General features: G+C 34.3%; 3 protein-coding genes across 7 annotated transcripts; 2 read left to right on the top strand and 1 right to left on the bottom strand.

The window, feature by feature from the left end:
- Nucleotides 1–500: 500 nt before the first annotated feature.
- LOC140871515 (omega-amidase, chloroplastic) lies at nucleotides 501–4,754 on the top strand. Its single transcript, XM_073274050.1, has 10 exons — nucleotides 501–721; nucleotides 908–1,024; nucleotides 1,797–2,021; nucleotides 2,133–2,226; nucleotides 2,464–2,538; nucleotides 3,324–3,402; nucleotides 3,954–3,969; nucleotides 4,079–4,159; nucleotides 4,328–4,410; nucleotides 4,521–4,754. Exons 1-10 carry the CDS (start codon nucleotides 647–649, stop codon nucleotides 4,594–4,596), a joined length of 921 nt encoding a protein of 306 aa, XP_073130151.1. The 5' UTR covers nucleotides 501–646; the 3' UTR covers nucleotides 4,597–4,754.
- A 1,669-nt stretch (nucleotides 4,755–6,423) lies between these two features.
- LOC140871946 (uncharacterized) lies at nucleotides 6,424–6,774 on the top strand. Its single transcript, XM_073274687.1, has one exon. It carries the CDS (start codon nucleotides 6,424–6,426, stop codon nucleotides 6,772–6,774), a length of 351 nt encoding a protein of 116 aa, XP_073130788.1.
- A 335-nt stretch (nucleotides 6,775–7,109) lies between these two features.
- On the bottom strand, nucleotides 7,110–13,672 carry LOC140871671 (uncharacterized). Of its 5 annotated transcripts, XM_073274292.1 has the most exons (17): nucleotides 13,240–13,671; nucleotides 12,986–13,073; nucleotides 12,267–12,327; nucleotides 11,727–11,863; nucleotides 11,507–11,559; nucleotides 11,353–11,425; nucleotides 11,131–11,270; nucleotides 10,849–11,019; nucleotides 10,546–10,767; nucleotides 10,343–10,383; nucleotides 9,954–10,041; nucleotides 9,677–9,875; nucleotides 9,488–9,589; nucleotides 8,596–9,333; nucleotides 8,253–8,472; nucleotides 7,413–7,515; nucleotides 7,110–7,317 (listed from the first exon to the last, which is right to left on the bottom strand). In XM_073274292.1, the coding sequence occupies exons 1-14, from the start codon at nucleotides 13,418–13,420 to the stop codon at nucleotides 8,685–8,687; spliced, it is 2,205 nt and encodes a 734-aa protein (XP_073130393.1). In that variant the 5' UTR covers nucleotides 13,421–13,671; the 3' UTR covers nucleotides 7,110–7,317; nucleotides 7,413–7,515; nucleotides 8,253–8,472; nucleotides 8,596–8,684. The 5 variants fall into 5 exon arrangements, with proteins under 5 accessions (XP_073130393.1, XP_073130394.1, XP_073130392.1 ...); XM_073274293.1 differs by having other exon boundaries at nucleotides 7,110–7,515; nucleotides 11,131–11,261; nucleotides 13,240–13,672; XM_073274291.1 differs by having other exon boundaries at nucleotides 7,110–7,515; nucleotides 8,253–8,375.
- Nucleotides 13,673–22,865: the final 9,193 nt, after the last annotated feature.

Below are 22,865 nucleotides of genomic sequence, written 5' to 3' on the forward strand. Positions count from 1 at the left end.
AAAAATATTATTTTTCTATTATTATATTTTTTTAATTAATTTATTTATTTATAAAAATATAATATATATATAACTATAATTAATATTTTGAATATATTTATATAGTTATTTATTTTTTAAACTATGATAAATATATTTTTGTTTATTTATATACATCTTTTAGATTTTTAAAATTTAAAAGATATTATTTATTATATTATATTATATAAACGGTTTTTCGGTCCGGTCAAAACCGGTCTGGTTATGAAAACATTGGTATCAGTTACAACTAAGATGCAACTCATCCAGCTAAAAACAAATCAATTTTACACTCAGCCTGGATCATTAACAATAATTATATTCAAACTAGATTCGTATTTTGATTTTTCAATAAATAATTACAATTATATTTAGAAATATATTGTAATGGAAATAAAATTTTCCCCTATTTATCAAGCGAGCATCTCAAGGTTAATACGAAGAAATGAGAATTGGTGGAGTCTACTGGTCTTCAAGTCTTTTGGCTGCGACTCATCAATTTTGTTCTGCGCGGCCTCTTTCCTCCATCCTTCCCCATTCTTGGAATCGCCTCACTCCAAGAACTGTAATCGCGCACAGCAGCAAATCAAGGCGTACAAACTTTATTGCCGCAGCTTCCCTTTCATCCATGGCCTCCACTTTCAGCCCTGAAAAAGCTCGAGCACCCCCTGCCCTCCCGTCGTCCGCTCCTCCGATCACTAAGGCAATCGGCTTTAAGTTGTTGGATTTAAAGTTCATGTTTTGGTTCTTTCGAATGCCTCCGTTCTTGATTTATACAGGGCCTACTGTGTGTTTATGTTTGTGGGTTTCTGGAAATGTGTGGATTAAGGTTGCAAATGAGGTTGTTTTTTACAAACTAAATTGGTTTTTCTTGTTGGTGTTTATTTAGTTTAAGATCGGATTGTGCCAATTGAAAGTCACCGACGACAAGCAGAAGAACATCCTGCATGCACGCACTGCGATAGAAGAGGCTGCTGAGAAAGGGGCAAAGCTTGTTGTTTTGCCAGTAGGTTCATTCTATATATCGATTCCTTAATAGTTTTGCCCGTTTGTGTTTTTTCTTTTGGTGCATCCTGTTTGCTTTTGATCACTATGAGGCTGAATAATTATTGATATATACTACTTTGTTTTGCGGAGTTGAACATTAGTGTGAGGGATTAGATTTCATAGATGAACATATCTTTTTCTGCTCACTAATTGCTTGGAAATATCGTAGATGTGGTCTGCTGCTCTTTGTTTGAGTGCATGAAATCTAGTTCTTCCCATAGGAATTAACAATGTTCAATTTAATTTGAAGGAAAATTTGAGTTCCCACCATTCTGTATAAAGTGCGTGATGAATTTAAAATCTATGGGGGAATCCTGAATTTTTTCCCAAATTTAGCTGTTGCTTTAATTATCTCATTTCATTTGGTTTTGGTTCCCCTTATGTTTCTGTGTTAAAGATGAAGGCATATCTCAATAACCGAATATTTCCAAATTCCAGAAATTGATTCACTTTTCTGTGCTTTGGTGTCAGCCATAAGCAATAAATCACTACCGATTGTAAAGGTGTGCAGCTCATTTTTTTTTATTTTTGCAAAGTGTCACTTGTGGCCAGGTGAAAAACCTTTCACGTTTTATGCATAAAATTTTCAAAAGTTTATGTTCCACAGCTCACCAGTCACCACTGGTTTTGGTTAACTCTGGGATCGCCATGGTCTTATCAATTTCACTGTGCAAAATAAGTTTGTCTCAATGCGAGTATTTTGTGACATTACCTGTGTACTTTTTCATCAGGAAATATGGAACAGTCCATATTCAAATGATAGCTTTCCAGTATATGCTGAGGATATCGATGCGGGCTTTGATGCTTCGCCATCGACAGCCATGTTGTCTGATGTTTCTCGTCTTCTAAACATCACCATAGTCGGAGGTTCAATTCCTGAACGCTGTGGAGATAAGTTGTACAACACGTGTTGTGTCTTTGGGCCTGATGGAAAGCTGAAAGCTAAGCATCATAAGGTTAATAAATGTATTCATTTATGAAAAAGTTCTACAGATAATCCATCTAAAATGGTGTTGCTATGGGAGAAAGTTAACTTCTTATTGTAACGGAGTTTAGTTTGATGACAGATTCACCTTTTTGATATTGATATTCCTGGAAAGATTACCTTTAAAGAATCCAAGACTCTTACAGCTGGGGAGACTCCTACCGTAGTGGACACAGGTGTTAATGTAATTTTATATGATTAAATTCCCTAAATACTGATTTTCCAGACCGCTCATTGTTGTATATTCTACTAGCGCAATTTCTAGGATGGGCATGGTCATCAATTAGATTTTTCCCATTTTCAATTCTAGGAATGAATCCTCCCGGATAAGAGTAGACTGTGGATCCATGCATTGATAAATTTTGTGCACATCTTTCATAAAAGTCTCACATTGTCCATTTATGTATGTGCAGATGTTGGCAGAATTGGGATTGGTATATGCTATGACATCAGATTTCAGGAACTTGCGATGCTCTATGCAGCAAGAGGTTAATTCATGATTAAATTTATTTATTTGATATTTTTCAATGTAGTTACTTTTTTACTTTTTTATCCATATCGCATGCTTAATTTGCGGCAAGGCACGAGCAACATGCTGAGAAAACGTATCTGACTCAAGCACAAGGCAGGGTCTTTGCATTTGTGTGTTATGCCCATGAGAACATGTAGAGTGTGTAGACAACCATCAACTTTTTTTTTTTAATGACTGGATATATGAAGCTATGTGCCTCCTTAAGGGGGTGTGTGTGTTGTGAATGAGATGCATCTCAATTTTGGAAGCCTCTTGCCCTCTCATGAAGATTGTACAAGTTCTTATTGAGCGTGTTATATTATTAGAAAATTCTTTTAAGTTACCTTCTCGAGAGCCTTGAAGATGCAAGATGTGGAATTTTTATATAATAAAAGCAACTGTATAATTTGAAGTTACATGTATGACACCTTTTATTTTTTAAACATTATAGAACTTGGCCTGTCATCGCAAAAGTTTGTTTCACCTTCATCGGTTACAAAATGTGGAACTTTCATATATATGCTCAATATGGTCGACCTTTCTGGTAGAACTCTTCCTAGCCATGCTCTCGTATAAATGTTTCTTGCTAATTAGAGTGTTTATTACTTTATTTATTGAGGACATAATGATTATTTGAAAGATGGGAAAACAGTTTCCTATTTTAAATCAGGACTAAAATTCACTGAAGTCATTAGTGGATGCCATGAATTTTCTTCCTTATTAATTATTATTCATTCGTTTCGTGTAAAAATTTTTGCCCAGGTGCAAACTTGATTTGTTATCCAGGGGCATTCAACATGACTACGGGGCCTTTGCATTGGGAGTTGCTACAAAGGGCTAGGTTATTATTTATTATAGTTATTGCCTGTTGGAGATTATTTAAGTTTACCTTTAGACTCTATTTGCAAGAGTTTTCTGCTTTCTATTATGTTCACTGGAATGCTATGCTGACACATTACTTCTCTGCATATATATGTTAATTCTCTCTTGCATTTAGAGTGATTGATACAACCAACTTGGGTTGGTTCGAACTGATTGTCATTGAATGAGTTTGCTCGGCTTAGGCTCGTCTTGTTTCATTTATGCTGCTTCTTTGCAACATTGCATACATGTTATTGGACAAAAACAGAGCCCCTTCCTTCACGGCTTCAAAGCAAAAGCTTGGATGCACTTCATGATACATGTTACATCGAGTATGGTATCCATAGCTTTATGCATGTTAACTGAGTAATTGGGATCAACCACTGTCTACTTTGGTATAAATTGATCATGTAGAGAATTGAACAAAAGAGAGATATAAACCAGAATGCAGTTTTGTTTGATGTCATTTGTCATGTTAAATCACATCATCATCTAATTTTACCATCTCATGTCATCCGCTCTTCTATGCAGGGCTGTGGACAATCAGGTATGAACACCACGTTACTTTATCTACCCTTCTGATTTATTTGTCATTTTTCATGAACACGAATTTATAGTGATGTTGGGTTTTTGTTTCATTGACTCTGTATTTACAGATATATGTAGCAACTTGTTCACCTGCTCGAGATTCCGGAGCTGGATATGTAGCTTGGGGTCATTCTACCCTGATCGGGCCAGTAAGTAATGCCTGAAATAGATGGCAACACAAAAATATCACGATATGAAGTACATTCGAGTGAAAATTAAATGATGAATTTAAATTTGATATGCGACTTTAATTTTCTCACTTTTATCTGTATCAAATTGCATTCGACCTTTCCCCATCATGTGCCAATATTTGAAAGTTTGGAGAAGTTTTGGCGACAACCGAACATGAGGAGGCAACAATCATAGCAGAGATTGATTATTCACAGATAGAGCTAAGAAGGTAAGAAACTATCAAAACTCCAGATGTTCTGTGCCGTATAACATATATAAACAAGTAAATCGCCGTGACGACTCTTTTAAGTTTCTTATCTTCCCATTGACATTGTGCAGAACAAATCTCCCTCTGGAGAAGCAAAGGCGAGGCGACCTTTATCAGTTGGTAGATGTCCAAAGATTGAATTCTTGATATGTGCTAACCGGTACTTGAAGAACATTGAGCTGTTGATTCTCGCAGCTTTTCGGTCTTAGTTCCTTGTGATTTCAAAGCCTGTTTTGAGTCTCTTTAATCGTTTGTTGATGTAGGAAATATTCAGTGAATAAAAAGATTACACCAAGTTATTTCGACACCAGAGTATGCATAGATATTACTTTAAATCATTGTTTTTCCTTCTTTAAAAAAAATTACACAGACCAAAATCAATTAATCACTTGAACCCGCTTAAATTAACAATACAGCTACAGATAACAAGACAGTAGGATTCAAACCCTGCTTCCAAAAAATGAAAAATAAAAATCCCTGCTGAAAGCATATGAACTATTGTAATAGGCCCCTAAAAAGATGATTTTTCGTATCTTTGATAAACCTTCTGGTATATATAATACAAGAAGTCAACAACAGTTTATATTAAAAACAAGTTTTCCTTTATGTGGTCTCATGGATTATGGATTTGTTTATATTTGCGATTAAAAAAAAGTATTATTTTCGTCTCGATTATCTAGTCCTGTTTTTTTAACACGGATTAAAAAAATCAATAGAAAAGTATAAACTTCTCATTTTATCCCTATTTAATGAGTAACACTCCTGTGAGACGGGTCAACCCTACTCATATTTATAATAATAAGTAATACTTTTGGCATAAATTATAATACTTTTTAATGGATAACTCATACAAGATACCCGTCTCATAAAAATGACCTTTAAGACCGTCTTATAGGAGTTTTTGCCCTATTTAATATATTCAAGAAATGATCGCACAATTTTTAAAATATAGTTGATCGAAATATACTAGTAAAAGAGTATAAAAATATTAAACTTATATATAAGGAACCAAAAAAAAAGGTGATATCTATAAACATATCTATAAACATAAGGAGTAATATCAAACAGTGAGTAATATCTTTGACATAAAAATAATAATAATTTTTTGAGTTACTTAAATAGAATATATCTCAAAAATTGGTTTATTTACCAGAATTTTTATTTTATATTAATTATATAAAGTTATGATGTAAGTTTAAATTTGTTTAAAAATAATCTTCATCTCATTAAACTAATTACATATTTTATTATATATTATAACAATTTTTTTATATATTATTTTCTCTAATCACGTTTCAATTTCAAATATTAATATTTACCCTTTTTATTTAGAAATAGAAATAATTTTTTTCGAAAACTATGCTTCGTATGAGTGAAGAGTAATCAAAACAGACCAGTGAGAAGGGTCAAACCGCAACTCACCAAAACTTGTCAGTTGACGGACGAAACCCACTATTTAAGGGGGTTAGTAAATTATCAACTCAACACGTCTATTTGATGGTGCGGAACGGATCGATCCGTCAATTTTTAATTTTATTTGACGTGTTCGGACAGGGTTGGCCTGCAGCCTACCACTTGGCGGGGCAGTGCGAGCCGATCCACCATTTATGCTGGTTGAAAATTTATCAATCTAACTCATCTATATAACATGATATGTTAACTCAACGGACCCAACCTATTTCGACATTGTATGTGCCATCATCAACAAATAATAATTGTAATACGAAGTAAGATATTTTAAAATGTTGGCTGTTAGGATCATTTTGCAGTATATGTTCCACAGGTTCTCATTCCCACTTGTCAATCTTCGTGGATAACCTTATCGCCCAAACCGCGGTGAAGAATATGCCACGTAATATGCCACGTCATCGGGAAATCTCTCCTCTTATTTATTGTTACTATTACTATTATTCCCATTTTAATTTCAGCACTGACAAACACTAACCTTGTAAAAAAATATATAGCGCCACAATAATGGCCGCGATTTCCATGGCGATGACGATTACCTCCGCCCGCATCCAGCGGCCAGCTCCCGATGCATTCCTCAAGCCGCTTCCGGTCAGGGAATCCAAAGCTGTCATCGTCAGATCTGCGAGAAACAACAGCGCGATCGAAGCTTCCTTGAAGGAAAAGGCCGTCGCGGCTGTTACCTCGGCCGCTCTGACGGCGGCAATGGTGGTGCCGGACGCAGCTTCGGCGGCCGACAGCTTCTCGCCGTCACTGAAGAACTTTCTGCTCAGCATCGGGGCAGGTGGGTTCGTGCTTTTTGCGATCATTGGCGCTGTGATAGGCGTTTCCAACTTTGATCCAGTGAAACGTAGTTGATTGATTTGCTTTTATATTGCTGCGTAGAAACTATTCCACAATCCCTCTCATATATATTGCTGTTGAATTCTCCTTTCTATTCTCCACTCACATTTTACTCTCTAATCTGATTTAATTCCACCAAAAAAAAGGTCTAATCTGAATAAAACATTTGTAATCCGATTCATGGTTGCTAATACTTAGATATTTATATGTTAAAAAATAAAGATGAAAATGAATTATACAATATATATATTATATATTCTAATGATTGACTTAAATTAATACATAAAAAATATAATATTCATCAAATATCGTAGGAACAGTTTTGAAATATTTTTTTAAAAAAATAAAAATAAAAATAAAAAAGGATATTTTATTTTGATGAATTTGATTAGATCTCTGAGAGACAAATTTAGGCCAATTACATTAAAGTTCAAGCTAATGCTGTAAACTTGTTTGTTCAAAGGAACAAGTTGTTCATTGGCTTTGGCTGTGCATCATTTGACGCCACTTCAACCGTAGTAGCCTGCCCTTGTTATCCCAGTTCACTGTCATTTTAACCTTGAAATATATATACATAAGAAAGGAAGTCATTAGCATGGTACACGCACAAAACATCATGAACTTGGGGAGACGAAGAGAATAAGTGACTTGACCTTCGGTTTCGTGCTCATGAATAGTAGCTGTGTCGTTGAGTTGGTGTTCGGTTAATCCCCGAGGCCGGACGTGAATCTCGCATGTTTGAACCAATTGTCGCCACTACATACATATGGAGGAATCACATAGCATCTCATTAACCACGGGTTGTCTTGAGTAGTTGTGATTCCAAAAGACTTCGGGAGATCATTTTAAAGGCAAAGGTTTTGTTTTTCAAGAAACCACTACGTTGGTACACTGATTGAATTTTTAAAAATGGTACAAAACATAATTTTACATTCTCGCTGCTTTTTCCCAGTTCAGAAACTCCATTGCTTTCCAACTTTATTCTCGGATTTTATGGTCTAGGGGATCAGGTTTACCCCATTAGTTTTTACATTTTGTTCATCCTAAATTGTGCGTCGCTGGACTTATCGAAAAGTTCGAAAAATACCATGATAACCCCGCAGCTCCACAAAATCAAGATTATATATATCACAAATTGCCATAGTTATTTTTCTGAATCATGACACCTTTGGAACCCATTGTCATGTTTTATTTTTTAAAACAGCTCAGTTCATCTACGAGTATAGCGACGATAGGCGACTTTTATACATAGATCGGTCATTTTTTCCTTGAAAAAACTAAAATATCAAATTTGAATTTAATATTTCCCACCACCAATCTCTGCCCATCGCTAATCAAATCATCCAGATTTGGTTTTACGGAGCGATTTCCAATTGGCCACAGGTTTTCAAAGCATTTTACTTTTTTTATTTGTATTCGAATTCATTTCATTAAAGTCCCGAATGAAGCACGAAAAAAATAATTATAAATAAATAAATAAACAAAAACCATACCTTCATCAGCTTCATCACCTCTGTGCGAAAAATGACCGAGTGGCTTTAGAAAAAAGAACCAAAAACACACTATTTTCCAATGCCAGAACAGCCTGGCAAAAACTTTCTTGCCAGCATCCAAACCTCACATTCAAGAAGGGAAGAGGGTTAGTTAGCGATCACAAATGATAGCACAACCTGGAGATAATTGCGTGAATATTATTCACTCAATTCACAAAATCTGCACCACAAAACCAAGGGCGTTATTATCTCGCTGCCTACGAACTAAATGACCTTTAAGTTAAAAAGATTACTGAATTAGCTTAAGTAAAGCCACAGCTGCACTAAATCAAATACAAATTACCTATTGAAGGGCTAGGGTATGGATCGACAACGCCCATTCATGCATGACTGTATATACATGTCACCTAGTACACGTTTTAATGCGTCCATTCATTTTCTTCTGCGGTAATGGCGGTCTTCATCAGAAACACTGGTATTCTGCCGCCTGCCATGCTCTTTATCTCTCGAGATCTTCTCAACATGCCTGGAGTTTCTATGATAATGACCTGCATCCCCCTTTTTGCATCCCCTCCTAGGGTCATCAGGCGATCTTCTTTCAAAACCTGACTCCAAATAGCTGTCCCGATGCTTCTTGTGAGAGCCTCTGACATCATCATGCTCAATTATTCTTTTAACACCTTTTTGGATTGAATGATGCCCCAAACTCAAATCGCTTTCACAGAATCCCCTTCTCTCATGGTGCTTCTCTGACTCACCATGATGGTGTCTGTGCCTACCATCACTATGCCGGTCAGAGCTTTTAAACACATCATCTTTGACCAAGTTTGACTTGTCTGAATGTGGTCTCCTCTCTATTCCAGGAAAAGAGGAGTGAGAGCTATTCTCATGTCGGTTAATGCCAGATTCCTCATACTTTTCATGCTTAATTCTCCCCCCTGCTCTTCGAGTATAACTCTCTCCAGAGTGACTCAAGCTTGACTCATGAACCTTCTTTGCTTTGTAGTTATGTGATTTTTCTGGGCTATTAGGCTGATAGACCTCAGGAAAACCACCATCTTCATCATCAGAAAGTGGTTCTCTGAAGCACGGAGACTATATGAGCAATTTGAGCCAAAGATACAAAGGGAAAAATTAAATGGAAACATATCAAGCATGAATGATCTCCTACTTTACCCAGTGTATGACAATGGAGGAAATGGAGGAAGTAATTATCTGGTAAAATTTATCATTACCTTCGTAGATTCTCGTTTGAATGTTTCCTTCTATTTTCAGGATATTGAAGCCCAAAGTATTCAGCATTGTGAGGTCCCATATTTCCCATCATCATATTGCCACTGAAAAATTTATTTTATTGTAAAACAACATGCATGCAAATTTGTTTGGTGCAAGTAGAAGACAGGGCTGTCGAAGACAAGACCTACCCAGGCCCAGATAGACCACCATGCATGGAAGAAAAATAGGGAGGGACAGCAAAAGGTGAAGCTGGAACCATTGGCAAATTGAATGGCATCATTGCTGGACTACTGTAGATATTTGCAAAGGGTCTAAAATGATGTAATGTAGGACAATTCCAATAGGGAGGTGCATAGCCTGGCATGCCTCCTTGAAACGATCCGTCTCCTGATCATTGATGTATTCGAATATGTAAAAAATTGCAGATATAAACAAAGTAAAAGCGCTTGGTTGCTGGATAAATACCTGGATGAAACATTGGACTTGGATAGGACATCGGGCAGTCTCTCATGAGATGGTCAGGTGAACCGCAAGTGTAACAATTACGACCCCACTGAATTCAGACCAAGGGATGTCAATGCCAGTAGCATAAACATAGATTACTTGGATTAATAAAATATGAAGGCTGAAAATGGAATTTTATTGTATATAAACAATAGCTAGAGGCAAGGCAAAAACAAAAATTAGGGTGGATCATGTTTTTGTTTTGCTATCTGTGAGTGTACATTTTTGGGACAAACAAATTTCCCAAACAGGACCGATATTAGGCTTTAAATTAGGAATCTTGGATATCAGAATTCAGCCAAATCTCAAATTAATAAAAAGTTATAACTAGAAATGACTGATGAAATTACCTTTTTATATCCACCAGGAGCCGAAAAATTTTTCTCGCCGCCTGAAATAAATAGCATGAATGCAGAGGTTGGATCAAAAAACAAGTAAAACTCATGAAGGCAGTTCTATACGAAGGTGACATTTACAAAAATGAAAAACAGCTCCATCTTGTTGGAATATCATATTCCAAGTATAAACTAGGAATAGAGGTATGTACACACACCAGGAATATTAGCTTGAGGGAGAACAACAGGTTGATTCTCCCCCTGAAAATCGGCCACGGGCGTGAAAGCGTTAGATCCTCTTTGCATAATATCATGATGACGAGAATGCACAACTCCTGACTCATGTAAATGTTTGTCTTTCTGTTCCAGAAGAGATGATTTTACATCTCTAGTTAAAGCACAAGAAGCATCATCTTTAGCTTCAATTCGAGATTCTCCATCTGCATTGGCCAGGGAAAAAAAAAAGAATCTATCATGTTCGTGAAAATTTTCCAAAAAAATTAAAAAAAAAAAAATCCTACCAGGCACATCTTTCTGCATGGTTTTCTCTAAGCCTCCGTCAAGCATCTGAGATTCAAGGAAACGCACGATTGCTTGACTGAGTGAGAGATTTGGCAGCAGATCTTCGACATTGTATTTGGTAGAAAAACATTTTGGACACCTTTTTTCTTCAATTAGCACTGAACGAATACCTGCAGATTATAGTGACCAACTATTCAAGAGATTTTTTACGGTAAGGATGGTGAAAACAGTGTATTAAAGTTGCAATGATCAAAGAAAAATTCACATAAAAGATAACCCACAGTTCTCGCAAAAGCTATGCTGGCAACAGGGTATCATCATAGCCTCCTTGAAAATAGTGTTGCAGAGAGCGCATTTCATTTCTGGAGGCAGATAACTACTTTGCGCAACCGGGAAATTGGATGTGATCAGCCTTTGAATGCTTAACAAAATCAAGGTCAGAGAATTAGAACAGCAAGGGTAAAAACTGTCAGAAGCTTAGGAAAGAAGCCCAAATTCTGTACTTGTTTGATGTCAGATGTCCTTTGGCTGTGGTTTCCCGCAAAAAATTTCTATCGTTCCCTGTTTTATAAGAACCTGAAAATGACATGATACGTACACCATTTGAAGCCAAGTCTACAGAAAGAATGAGAAGAAGATAACCAAAATAGCACAAACCTTCTGGAATTGCCGGACCGGTGACATCTGAGTCAAGCTTTTGAGATTCTAACCTGAACCCCAGGTAGCATCCAAATCAAGTGTATGCAAAACTTCATTATGTAAGTACAAATACGAAAACCATGTAAATCAGAGACATGGTCTTGGTTAAATGCCCGCCTATTGGTTTCCTATTACTTCCATAGCTATCATATAATTAAAGGTGCTGGAGGAGATATACCTTATACCATCAATTTCTTTTTTCTCGTTTCCCGTTAAGTTATTCCTTTTTATTTCAAGGTCAAAATGCTGCACATTTGAGTCAGGTAAGGGACACAATTCAGAACCAAAGTCATCGAATGCATCCATTGGTTCATTCTGCATAAGAACAGGTTCTCAATGATCATGAACAATGTCAGCAATCAAAATATAAGAGAGGAGACAGTCATTTGGCAAATGAAGAATCAAAGACCATATAGTAACATAAACTAGATCATGACCACTTGAAACAGTAAAATGCAAAAAAAAATTGGTGCAAGACTGCACGCCACAGAGCTTAATGAGCAGAAGAACATAAAACAAGAAAACCCATAACGGAAATAAAATTACTCACAGAAAAAAAAAAAGTGGGGGCAATGTTTAAGTTTGTGGATGTGAACATGAGCATGAGTAAATATGATAATGCACGATACTCATTCGGGAACGGTGCCAGCTCCAAAAGGAAAAAAAATACAACCGAACAAAAGAATTTAAGCAAGTCAGGACTGAAACTATAGCTTACAGCTGGATTCAAAGGAAAGGAGTCTTTCGTGCCTAAATCCTTTACAGCTTCAATGGGTGACCTGCAGCAATGACAACATCAAAAACTAAATTTCAAACCCTAATTTTGAGTAATTTCTCCTGTTTCAGCTGGAAGTGCTTGCAAGAAAATAGAAGGATAAACATGGTAAATGATCATCAATAACTACGCCCACAACAAGTCCTAACACAGCACACATAAAAAAGAAAGGCGAACGTTTGTCTTTTTTTACTACGAATCAAAGCTCAAGGTTTTTACAGAACATCTCCAAAATGTTACAGAAGTACAAAAAATCCTTAAAGACCTCAAGAGATGAACAAAAGAAAGCCAACACAATTGACAGACAAATGCCTTAAGCTGACAGTATAACCAAATTCAATTTGGATGCACGAGAAGCACATAAATGTCCCAACATTGATTTTCAAAACCAGCCGACAGTACATCCAAATGCAAGCTCATGGATTCAGCACGGAACTACATGTTGAATAATGAGAACAGGCACGGATTCCGATTTTCACGAGCAGATATTTACTCTTTCGAAAACCATTATTAACTTCAAATATCTAGATATGTCCAAACGGAACAACTCCAACCGTCATAGAATGATGAACCTACTAAAATGTAAAACCCAAATCACGCGAGTTCACATAAACAGACAATAATGCTCGGTGCACGATCCATTCACTCATAAACGAACTTACACAACCGACAATGGAACAGCCCCTCCCGGAACTCTCTTCACAATCACACTGGATCCAGTTGGAATTTGAAAATCATCCCCCTTGTACTCTGAATCAAATTCAGTTTTCCCATTAAAAATATAAAAGAACATTAATTTTAAAAAAAGAAAAGAAAAGAAAAAGAACAAACGCAGGCAACAAAAATACGACATTAAATTAGCAAAACAGAATAATCATTGAGAGAACATGAAATACAACAGAGCGAAATTAAGAACCTTGAGCGGATAGCGCATCGGCGAAGACAAGATCGAAACCCTGCTGTTGTTCCTGAACGCCGCCGAAGCTCTTACCGCCGATAATTCTCGCTCGAAGCTCTCCAACAGATATGGAATCCCGGCCATCAAGCTGAAGCGTTTCGTAGTTGACAGAACTCCTGAATTTGAACCGAATTGACATGGATTTTGCTGCGTTTCACCTGCAATCCCCAATTATAGCCGCGTGATTTTCTATGCGATGGTATGAATAGAGAGTTAAAGGGCTCCGTAAGTATCCACAGAGCTATGGCTTCAGCAGGGGCTCGGGGTTTTGCTGCGGACAATCGAATCGAAGCGGTTCCAATGGAGACGACGAGACTTGTCACGTGCCTCGCGCTTGACTTCGAATTTATCTCTGAATAATACACGAAGATAGACAACCAGTATCAAGCTCGGGTTGGCCTCGGGTTGATATAAATAATTGTTTGGACTCGATTAAGTTCGGTCCGAGCTTTTATCATAAGAATCGAGTTCGTCTTGTTTAGCATATGTAAAAGCTCGGGCTCAGTTAGTTAAGAAGCTTGTTAGCAAGCTCGTTTTCGAGCTCGTTTTCGGTCTCATTAAGCAATTTCATTTTCGGACGTGTTAAGTAAGCTCGTTCCGGGCTTGTCAAGCATATATTGATACAACGGAGCTCGAGTTTGAGTTTTTTTCGATTATAATTTATCGATAAAATCGACAACTTGATTTAAAATTTTATTATGATGTAAATCTTCAACCTTAAAACCAGTTCAATTTGAAAAAAAAAAACAAAACAAAACAAAAAACAATCCATCAATTTTATTCATCAAAGTTTTGGATCTTTATTAATTTACATCATCATTACTAACTCCTGAAGTCATAATATATCCTAAAAACTATGAATTTATCATAAATCAAATTATAGATGCAAATTTCGGCATCAAACCTTCGGCTGCTTCTAAGTTGTACAAGCTCGATGTGGACTTTTCTCTACTGTATAGTACACAATTATATTCATCATTCCAAAAAATTCATCACACGGTCAAATAATTAATAAATTCAAAATACAAGCTTCAGTTTTCTTTATGCCTTTAAAATAAAATCTGAAGCTTCCAACTAAAAATGCTAAACTTAATTTTCGAGCACCTATACTTGAAGAAAATCAGCATTGTTTATGTTTAGTTCACAAGTATATAAAAATTTATTGGGTGGTTTAATTATTATAATATATATTACTTTTAAATTGAAAAAATACATTTATTTTAAAATATTATTAAAAAACCAATATATTTTTTTTTAACGAGATATGGATTACCTATAACACGATTCAACAATATATGAAATATTTTATTTAATGATATTCTACAACTTAATTGAAATATTGTGCATATACATATATTAAGTTAACAAGTTTTTAACTCACAAAATTTAATTTAGATAAGTTAATTACCTTTTTAACTAAAAGTTTTAAATATCATTAATCTATCACATATAGTTCTAATTATTGTAAGACGTTTTAAATAAAATTTTTATTTCAGTTCGTTAGAAATTTATTGGTTGAATTGTCATTCATTAGTAATATAGCACATAAAAATATTTTATTTATTATGTTTTTAAGAGCATTTTAATTTTAATATAATTTAAATTAAAATAAAAAATACAAATTGTGATTACGTGTTATGTGTTGTAAATTCATATTTTTTTTCTACAAAATAATATTGCACATGTAATTTGCATTAGTATTAATATTTTAATTGTCCACTCAACGTATGAGCCGAGCTTGAGTTTGTTCACAAATCATATATCATATTCAGGAATATATATAAAAATCAAGCTCAAACTAAATAAACAAATCAAATTCGGGCTTGCAAGGCATATAAAGTAAATGAACATATTTGTAAGCCAACTAAACGAGCTGAGCTCGAGTTCTCGAGCCTATTAATGAACATGTTCGCGATTTCACACGCCGAACATCCCTTAAGCTCAACCTCGACTCTTCAAAATCTTCGAGTTCGAAATCAAGCTCGAGTTCGGCTCGATGAGCTTAACAAACGAGCTCGAACGAGCTTTTTATCGAGACGAGCTCCGAATAGCTCGCGAACAATTCGATTCGTTTACATCTCTGCACGAAATCATGAATATTGGTATTCATTATCCGTAATCTTTTATTCGAATGGTTCATTTATTATTTAAATAAATAGTATAATTTTTAATACATAAATTTAATCTTATAAAAATTCATGTTGTTTCACCGATACATAATATAATTTGAATTAAAATTTAAAAATATAGATTCTATGTATATATAACAGTGAGATTGTGTATCCGTTGGGTCAAATCAAAATCGAAAATTTATTTTATAGATTATTGGTTTATCAAGTATTAAGAGGGTGTTTGACTAAACTTATTAAAAAGAGCTTATAAGCTACTAGAGCTTATAAGCTGTTTTATGAGCTTAAAAGATGTTTTACGAGCTTATAAGCTGTTAGAACTTATTTTACAGATAAGTTGTTAAAGTGTTTGGATAAACTTATTTTAAATAACTTAAAGATATTGATGTGTTTGGTATTATAAGATCTTTTTATTGTCGAAATTACCAAAAAAGATATAATTGTATGAAAATTATGTTTCGAGTTTATACATATATGAAAATAGTTTTAGAATAAACATATATTAAAAAATAAAATTGTTATAATATTTTTATTTTAGAAAAATTTATGTGATTTGAATTTTTTTTAAAAATAATATTTGATATTTAATGGGTGGAGGATATGATGGAGATTTATTAAAATATTTAAGGATATTTTAGAGAGATATAATTTTAAAATAAGATCTTTTTGAAAAAAGTACCTCTCCCTTACTTTTTTAAAAACAGCTTATAAGCTGTCAAACAGCTTATTTTGACAGCTTATAAGCTGTTTTTAAAAAAAATTACCAAACAGATCCGGAGAGCTTTTAAGCTCTAAAACAGCTTAAAAGTTATTTTTAAGAGCTTAAAAGCTCTCCCAAACACCTTCTAAATTATAGAGATTTTACAACATATACGGGTACCTTTCAAATATGTGTGTCTCTCTTTGTATGATAATCATAATATATGTGTTTGCGTTAATACATAAATATCACTGTTCCATTATTTAACCACGATTTCCATTATGCTTCATGATATATTACAATTGAAAAGATTCATAAAATTAAAGTTCCGAATTTCCCATTTGCTACTTGACACGATAGTCCTTCCAACACAAATACACAATCCAATTACATGATTGCATTACAAAACCATATACAACCACTGTTGTAACTTAAACCAGAAACATTCACAAGAATCGAAACAAGTAAGTAAGAACACGAGAACCCTAGTTTTATTTGGTTCAGAATATAAACAATCTTACATCCAAGATTACGGCCTTCGAGCAACACTCCAATCGAATTCACTATCACAATGAGCAATACAATCGTTTAATTCTCATAGAAGCGCCAAGTTATCTAGTTAATTTACAGAAACGTATAATAACCAAAATTCATATATACAGATCAAACTCTCCATGAACTCAAACCGAAGAGATCTTGCAGAAGGTCTTTGACCCATCGGATCACGGATTTCCAACGGGTTAGTCTATGCTACACCGGGAGTACTTCTCTCCCTATTTCAATATCATTAGATCACGTGTGACCCATATATTTTTTTTATGAAAATTGACATATGTCTTGATAATCCAATGGTTGATATTTGACCACATCATGGGAGAAAAAGTACTCTAGGTGTAGTATAGAATAATTCATTTCCAACTCACTTAACCAACCTTTATTTAAAGTAATCCACCTCAAGGTCTTTGAGCCGTTGGATCGAGTATTAAAGACTAGTAGTCTGGATTCTGGACCATCTAATTCATCCAATTGCATGCATACTTTTTCTTGGACTGAAATTTGCTAAATTGGCGAGGTCCAAGTTTGTAAAATAAGAAGCAGAAACAAACGCATGGTATGTAACAAATTCAAAATTTACCGTGCCACATCACCAAACTGCCGAAACCATATGGAACAATACAATTCAAGAAAAAGCTCATGGATTGCATTCGTTGTTGGTTCGAGGATTAATTAGATAGTGTTTGGAAGAGCTTTTAGAAAGCATTTTACAGCTTTTTTTTAACAAAATTTCAAAACTTTGTTAAGAAAAAGCTGATAAATGATTTTTCGAAACTCTTTCAAACACTACCTTATTGTATATCAAATGATAGCGACAACGGTTATTGAATCATTAAAAAAAAGCTTATGGATGGTAAAATTTCAAACTTTTCATCATACCTAAAGCCACATAATTTCGTACACTTGATTGTTCAGAATATTTCCGATTACACTACTCTAAATAATCCCAGCCAAACACTCGTTCCAAAAGAGCGATAGAGATAAGAAAAGTGTTTTTTTTTTTTTTTCCCAAAAAACAAGCTAACTAAATAGGCTTTTTACAAGATTATGAAATAATAATTTATATTGTTGAAAAATCTTTTTATGAACAATCGACATCATGAAGTTCAAACGCGTTCACATTTTTATGTTTCTGAAATTTTTCTGCTTATATAATCAAAATATTAAATTCTGAAAAAAAAAAGCATAAAAAAAACTAAATGGAATAACAAATACACAAATTAACGATAAAAGGTTTTAATACCTAAATAAGTGATCAATTCCTCAGGGTATAGGAAAAACTCAAACTCAGCCCAATACAACATAACTTGTCACATTTACCAGTTCGGAGATCTAACACATACTTTAAGTTTTCACTAGCTAATAAGATATTAACAATGTTTTTAAATACTTGTCCAAATTGATAGATTTTAATATTAAAACAAATTTTTAAATTTTTTAACAATTTTTTTAATAAAAAAAATATTTTTGCAAAATCGTTTTATAATTATTTATCGAAATAGAATCAATGTAATATTTTTTCAACATTCGCTTCTGTTGTAAATCAAGGGTTAAACTCATAATTATCCAATCATCAATTATATTAATCAGCAATTCACTATTCTACCATATGTGTACGTGCTGTAAATTTTTACATGTCGGTATTAATTTATTAAGAGATTCATTAATTATAAATTTTAACCAATAACATCACAGTGTTGACAAGTAACACTTTAATGTAGTGTGTGTATATATATATATATATATATATAGTTTACTAGCTACCATATGTCATATGTGTACGTGTTGTACCTGCACGTAACTTGTGAATATCTTTCCAAATCAAATGATATTTATAATATTCGTCATTTGATCAACGGTAAATTAGGAGTAAATCCCCAAACACAAAGGTATTTTGCTTTTCAGTCCTCATGCCAGTAAATTTCCATTTTCATTACCTGACCCATATTCATGTTTTGTTTCAACTCCCCATTTGCCCCAAAATTACCCATATACCCTTTTTTAAAAAAATATATTTTATATATGTTAAATAATAACAAAAGATAAAAGGGCAAAGCAGAAGAAGTCGATCCATCCTTTCTCCCTTTCTTCTTCACCGGGCCTAATCTGTGTTTGGTCTTCTGCGCATCCGAGATTTAGTCAACAAATTTGGCGTGGAAGATGATGAAAAAGTCGCATAAACCCAAGAAGTCGAAGAACATAAAAAGGGCAAAGCAGAAGAAGTCGAGCATTGATCCTCCAGATTTGAAATCGAAAAGAGCTTCACAACGTAATGTTTTTTGGAATCCATTTCAGTAATTCTTTTCTATTCTATTTTGTTATTATTGGTTGTTGTTGATATTACTTTTTTTTTCTGTATGCTAAATCTTAATCCCTAAATTCTAGGTTTTTTGTTGTTCATTCGCTTACAGATCATTAGAATTGTAGGGTTTTTTTCTTGTTCATCCGGTTACAGTTAATTTGTTTTAATATTAAACTGAGTGTTTATTCTTCCTGATGAAATATAAAAATTATGTTATAGTGGAGAAAATATTTTTATGTGGGGCAAAAACCACACCCCTGTTTCCTGTTAGGAAGAATTATGGCGGGTAGTGTCTTAAATTCTCTACGTCGGTTACCTAATTTTGAATGTTAACTTTCGACATCGGTGTATTGAAATGAAACTTGTATATTTATTTATTTAGATTGAATTGAGTATTCGAAATGCTTATATAATTATAAGCTGGATTTTAAAATCAATGTAACAATGATTGAAATAGAGATTTTTATCACTTAATTAAATGGTTTTACATTTGGTAATGAAAATGTGATGATCATATCTATATTTTGTGTGTTTGTGATTTATATGTAAGTTATTTTTTGTTTGTTTGTGATTTATATGGCAAAAATTTTTTTATCGCAGTTCTTGATCATATTATGGTTTATTGATAATTTTGTATATATATATATGAGTTCAGGAACGACATTGGAAGAGAACGTTGTTGATGAAGGACAAAACAAGAGAAGTATGAAACTGTACTGTAGTCGATGCTCACCCACTTGTTTTAAAGATGCGATGACAGAACTAAAACCAATTCTAGGACAAAAACAATGGATTAGGATAAATGAGACTCCTTTTGCTAATTGGGTTGACATTCCCGAACTCGCTGTTAGTAGTCGTAGAGTTGATTTCATATTGAATAGATTTTAGATTGAATCATGTTCTTTGACTGTGGGTGATGGTATTATGATTCCCTTTGCTCCAGAAGAGTTTTCTATTATTCTTGGATTGCATCATATTGGGCAGCCTGTAGACTTGGATCTAAGAATGGATTCTATATTTGTGGCTCGTCAATTTGGAGGTCAATTTGGAAAAGCAAAGCGAGCGACAATATATAAAAAACTTATTTCTCTTGCAGGCAGTGATGATGACTTAGAAGTTGATGATTTTGTTCGGCTTTACATTTTGTTCATCTTCAACTCCATAATATTTTCCACCGGAAATTATTTTACCCCGAGTTTTATATTTCCTTACCTGGACAATCTTACCACATTCTTTGAATATGCTTGGGGAGATGCCGCGTTTCGATTTATTCAGAGAGAAATACGCAAAACTGGAAGTAAAACTTATTTCGATGGATGCACTGTTGGATTAATGGTGCGTATTTTGTTACTTTAGTTATTATTGTATTGTTTTATCGATTAATTGACTATTATTTAATTTGGTTTAGGCTTGGGTATACGAGAGAATGCCTTCTCTAGGTGTACGACGTAGTTTAAAAATGTTCCCACGCTTGTTTCGGTTGATGGACAGCAAAATCCCAATGAACGAGGAAAAAGCTGAATTATTGCTGAAATCCATAGATTCAACAAAGGTAATTGTTTGATATAATGAATTGAATTGCTCATTTCAATTTCATGGTTTCACTGACAACATTTTTTGTGATTTTATAATTTTACAGGTCTTGCCGATATATCCTTTTCCCGAGGAAAAGAAATTGGACGTAAGTAGTTTGACCTTTTGCCAAATACTTTTTTTGGAATATGGATAATTGACTAAAAAGTTCAAACCATTAATTAATAGTTTACTCAACCATAGGTGTTGAAAGTGGCTGACAGTACTACCGATGTAGTAAGATCAGAAGTTGTGAAAAAAAAAGTTGTTGTGAGTAATAATCGAATGTGTTTTGAATTAGGATGTGGTAGTGTTAGGCGTCGTAGGAAGACAAAGATTGTGATTGAAAAAGAAATGATGGATGTTGGAGCAGAATTTAAATTGCAGAGCAAAAATGAGGTTGGATTTGTGACCAAAGAAGATGATCCTATTGAGAGAAATGATGGGCATGAGAATACTGAGACAAATGAGGAGAATGAGAATATGAAGAGAGATGAGAATTTTGAGAGAAATGTTGAGGATGATAATATAGAGAACAGTCAAGGTAATGTGCAATGTGCATATTTTCAAAAACGAGGATGAAGAGAATATTGAAAAAAATGAGAAAGAAATGATTGAAGCTGTTGGAAATTCATCTGAGATTGGATCGTCTAATGACCATGACAATTACAGTGATCTTAATTTGGTGGTGCAAAATGTTATAAACGAAATTAAGAATGATGTGGGATTTGATAAAAATGATGGAACAGTTGAGGAAAGGAAAAGTATGAGTTGTGTTGGTACCAGTAAAGCAGAGATCATGACCAGCTTTCAATCGTCAATCGTGGATACAGTAAGAACAAGGGTTGACCGCAAGAAGAAAAGGAAAGCTTCGATCTTTGTGACGCCGCCCAGTTCATCGCCAAGACCTAAGAGAAAGGGTCAAAAATGGGTTTGAAATTCTCTTCATCCTTTATATTTTGGTTTTATGTATTTCCACACACTGACAAGTTTTTGTTATTTTCTATTGTGGTTCATAGTGTATTCGTTTGAAGGAAAAGTGCATTGTAGATGTTGATGAGAATGCTAAGAGTCCAATGAAAGATGATCTACATGAATTCAAAGGTAGGACCGATTACTGTGGACATGAGGAAGCAAGTGATGAAGAGAAACAAATTTTGACACAATATCTTTCGATGGAGGAATTGGAGTACGCTTATATTCAATGATTTTTTTCATAACTATTGTTGAATTTATAGATTCAGAAAACATTAACTTTTTGTTTTTTATGTAGTGTCGTAATTTGGGAAGACGAAAGTATTATGTTAGATGGTCGAAAATTTTGCCACTTTGTCTTTGGCCAACCCGTTGATTTCAAAATCATAAATGTTTATATGCGAATTATGCAAGCAAAAAGTAAGGAATATGGATCTGAAATATATTGTGTGGACACAACGGTTCAGGTTCGTCTTTGCACCCCGATTATGTACGTTTTATTGTCTTTTTTGACCAAATAAGAAGTATGATATTTTTGCAATCTTTGTTCTGCAGAGAGAAATTTTGAATAGACTGAAAGAATATGGGAGTAGACGTAAGTTGCGGAGCGGTGATTACGAAGATTTTATTGCAAGCTTGACATCTGCGACTAGGGAAAGATTGAAGCACTTAAACGAGGAGCTATTTACAAGATGCAAGGACATCATTTTTCCATTGAATGATAGGTGGCATTGGTTTCTGCTTGTGTATAAAACTGCAGAAGGTGTGTTCAGTATATGGAATTCCTTGCATGATCCATACGCATCTGGCACCACAAATGTTTTTGTGAGTATTAGTACGACCCTATTTTAATGTTTAAATATAATATTAAGAATGAAATCTTGTAACTTTTAAATTTTGATAGGTATCATTTTTTTCTGGATACATGCGGTTCCAATCTGGTTTTGTCTTAGCCAATGAGGAAGTGGTGACAGAAAAGTGTCGCGATCAAGGTCCAACACTTGAGTGTGGTGTCTATGCACTTATGTGGACCGAATGCTTGGCTAAAAACACAGAGGAAATCTGGGCGTATCAAAGGGATGTGAATATGAATGCTTATCGAACTCGTGTTGCAGCTACCATTTTATCCGATAAGAAAGGATTGTTGAAAACCATTTAACTTGTTTGTTATGTTGGTGGTGATTAAGTTTGGATAATTTTGTTGGTTGAAAACTTACACACATTTTGAAAGACAAATCCTTGTAATTGTGGTTAATGATTATGTTTTGATGCGAAGTTTTTTTTTGAAATGGTAATTCCAAGTCATTTTCCTATTTATGTCGTACATTTGTGACATTTATGTAGTTACACG

This window comes from Henckelia pumila, unplaced genomic scaffold (assembly GCF_033568475.1).
Source record: "Henckelia pumila isolate YLH828 unplaced genomic scaffold, ASM3356847v2 CTG_461:::fragment_3, whole genome shotgun sequence".
Taxonomy (NCBI): Eukaryota; Viridiplantae; Streptophyta; class Magnoliopsida; order Lamiales; family Gesneriaceae; genus Henckelia; species Henckelia pumila.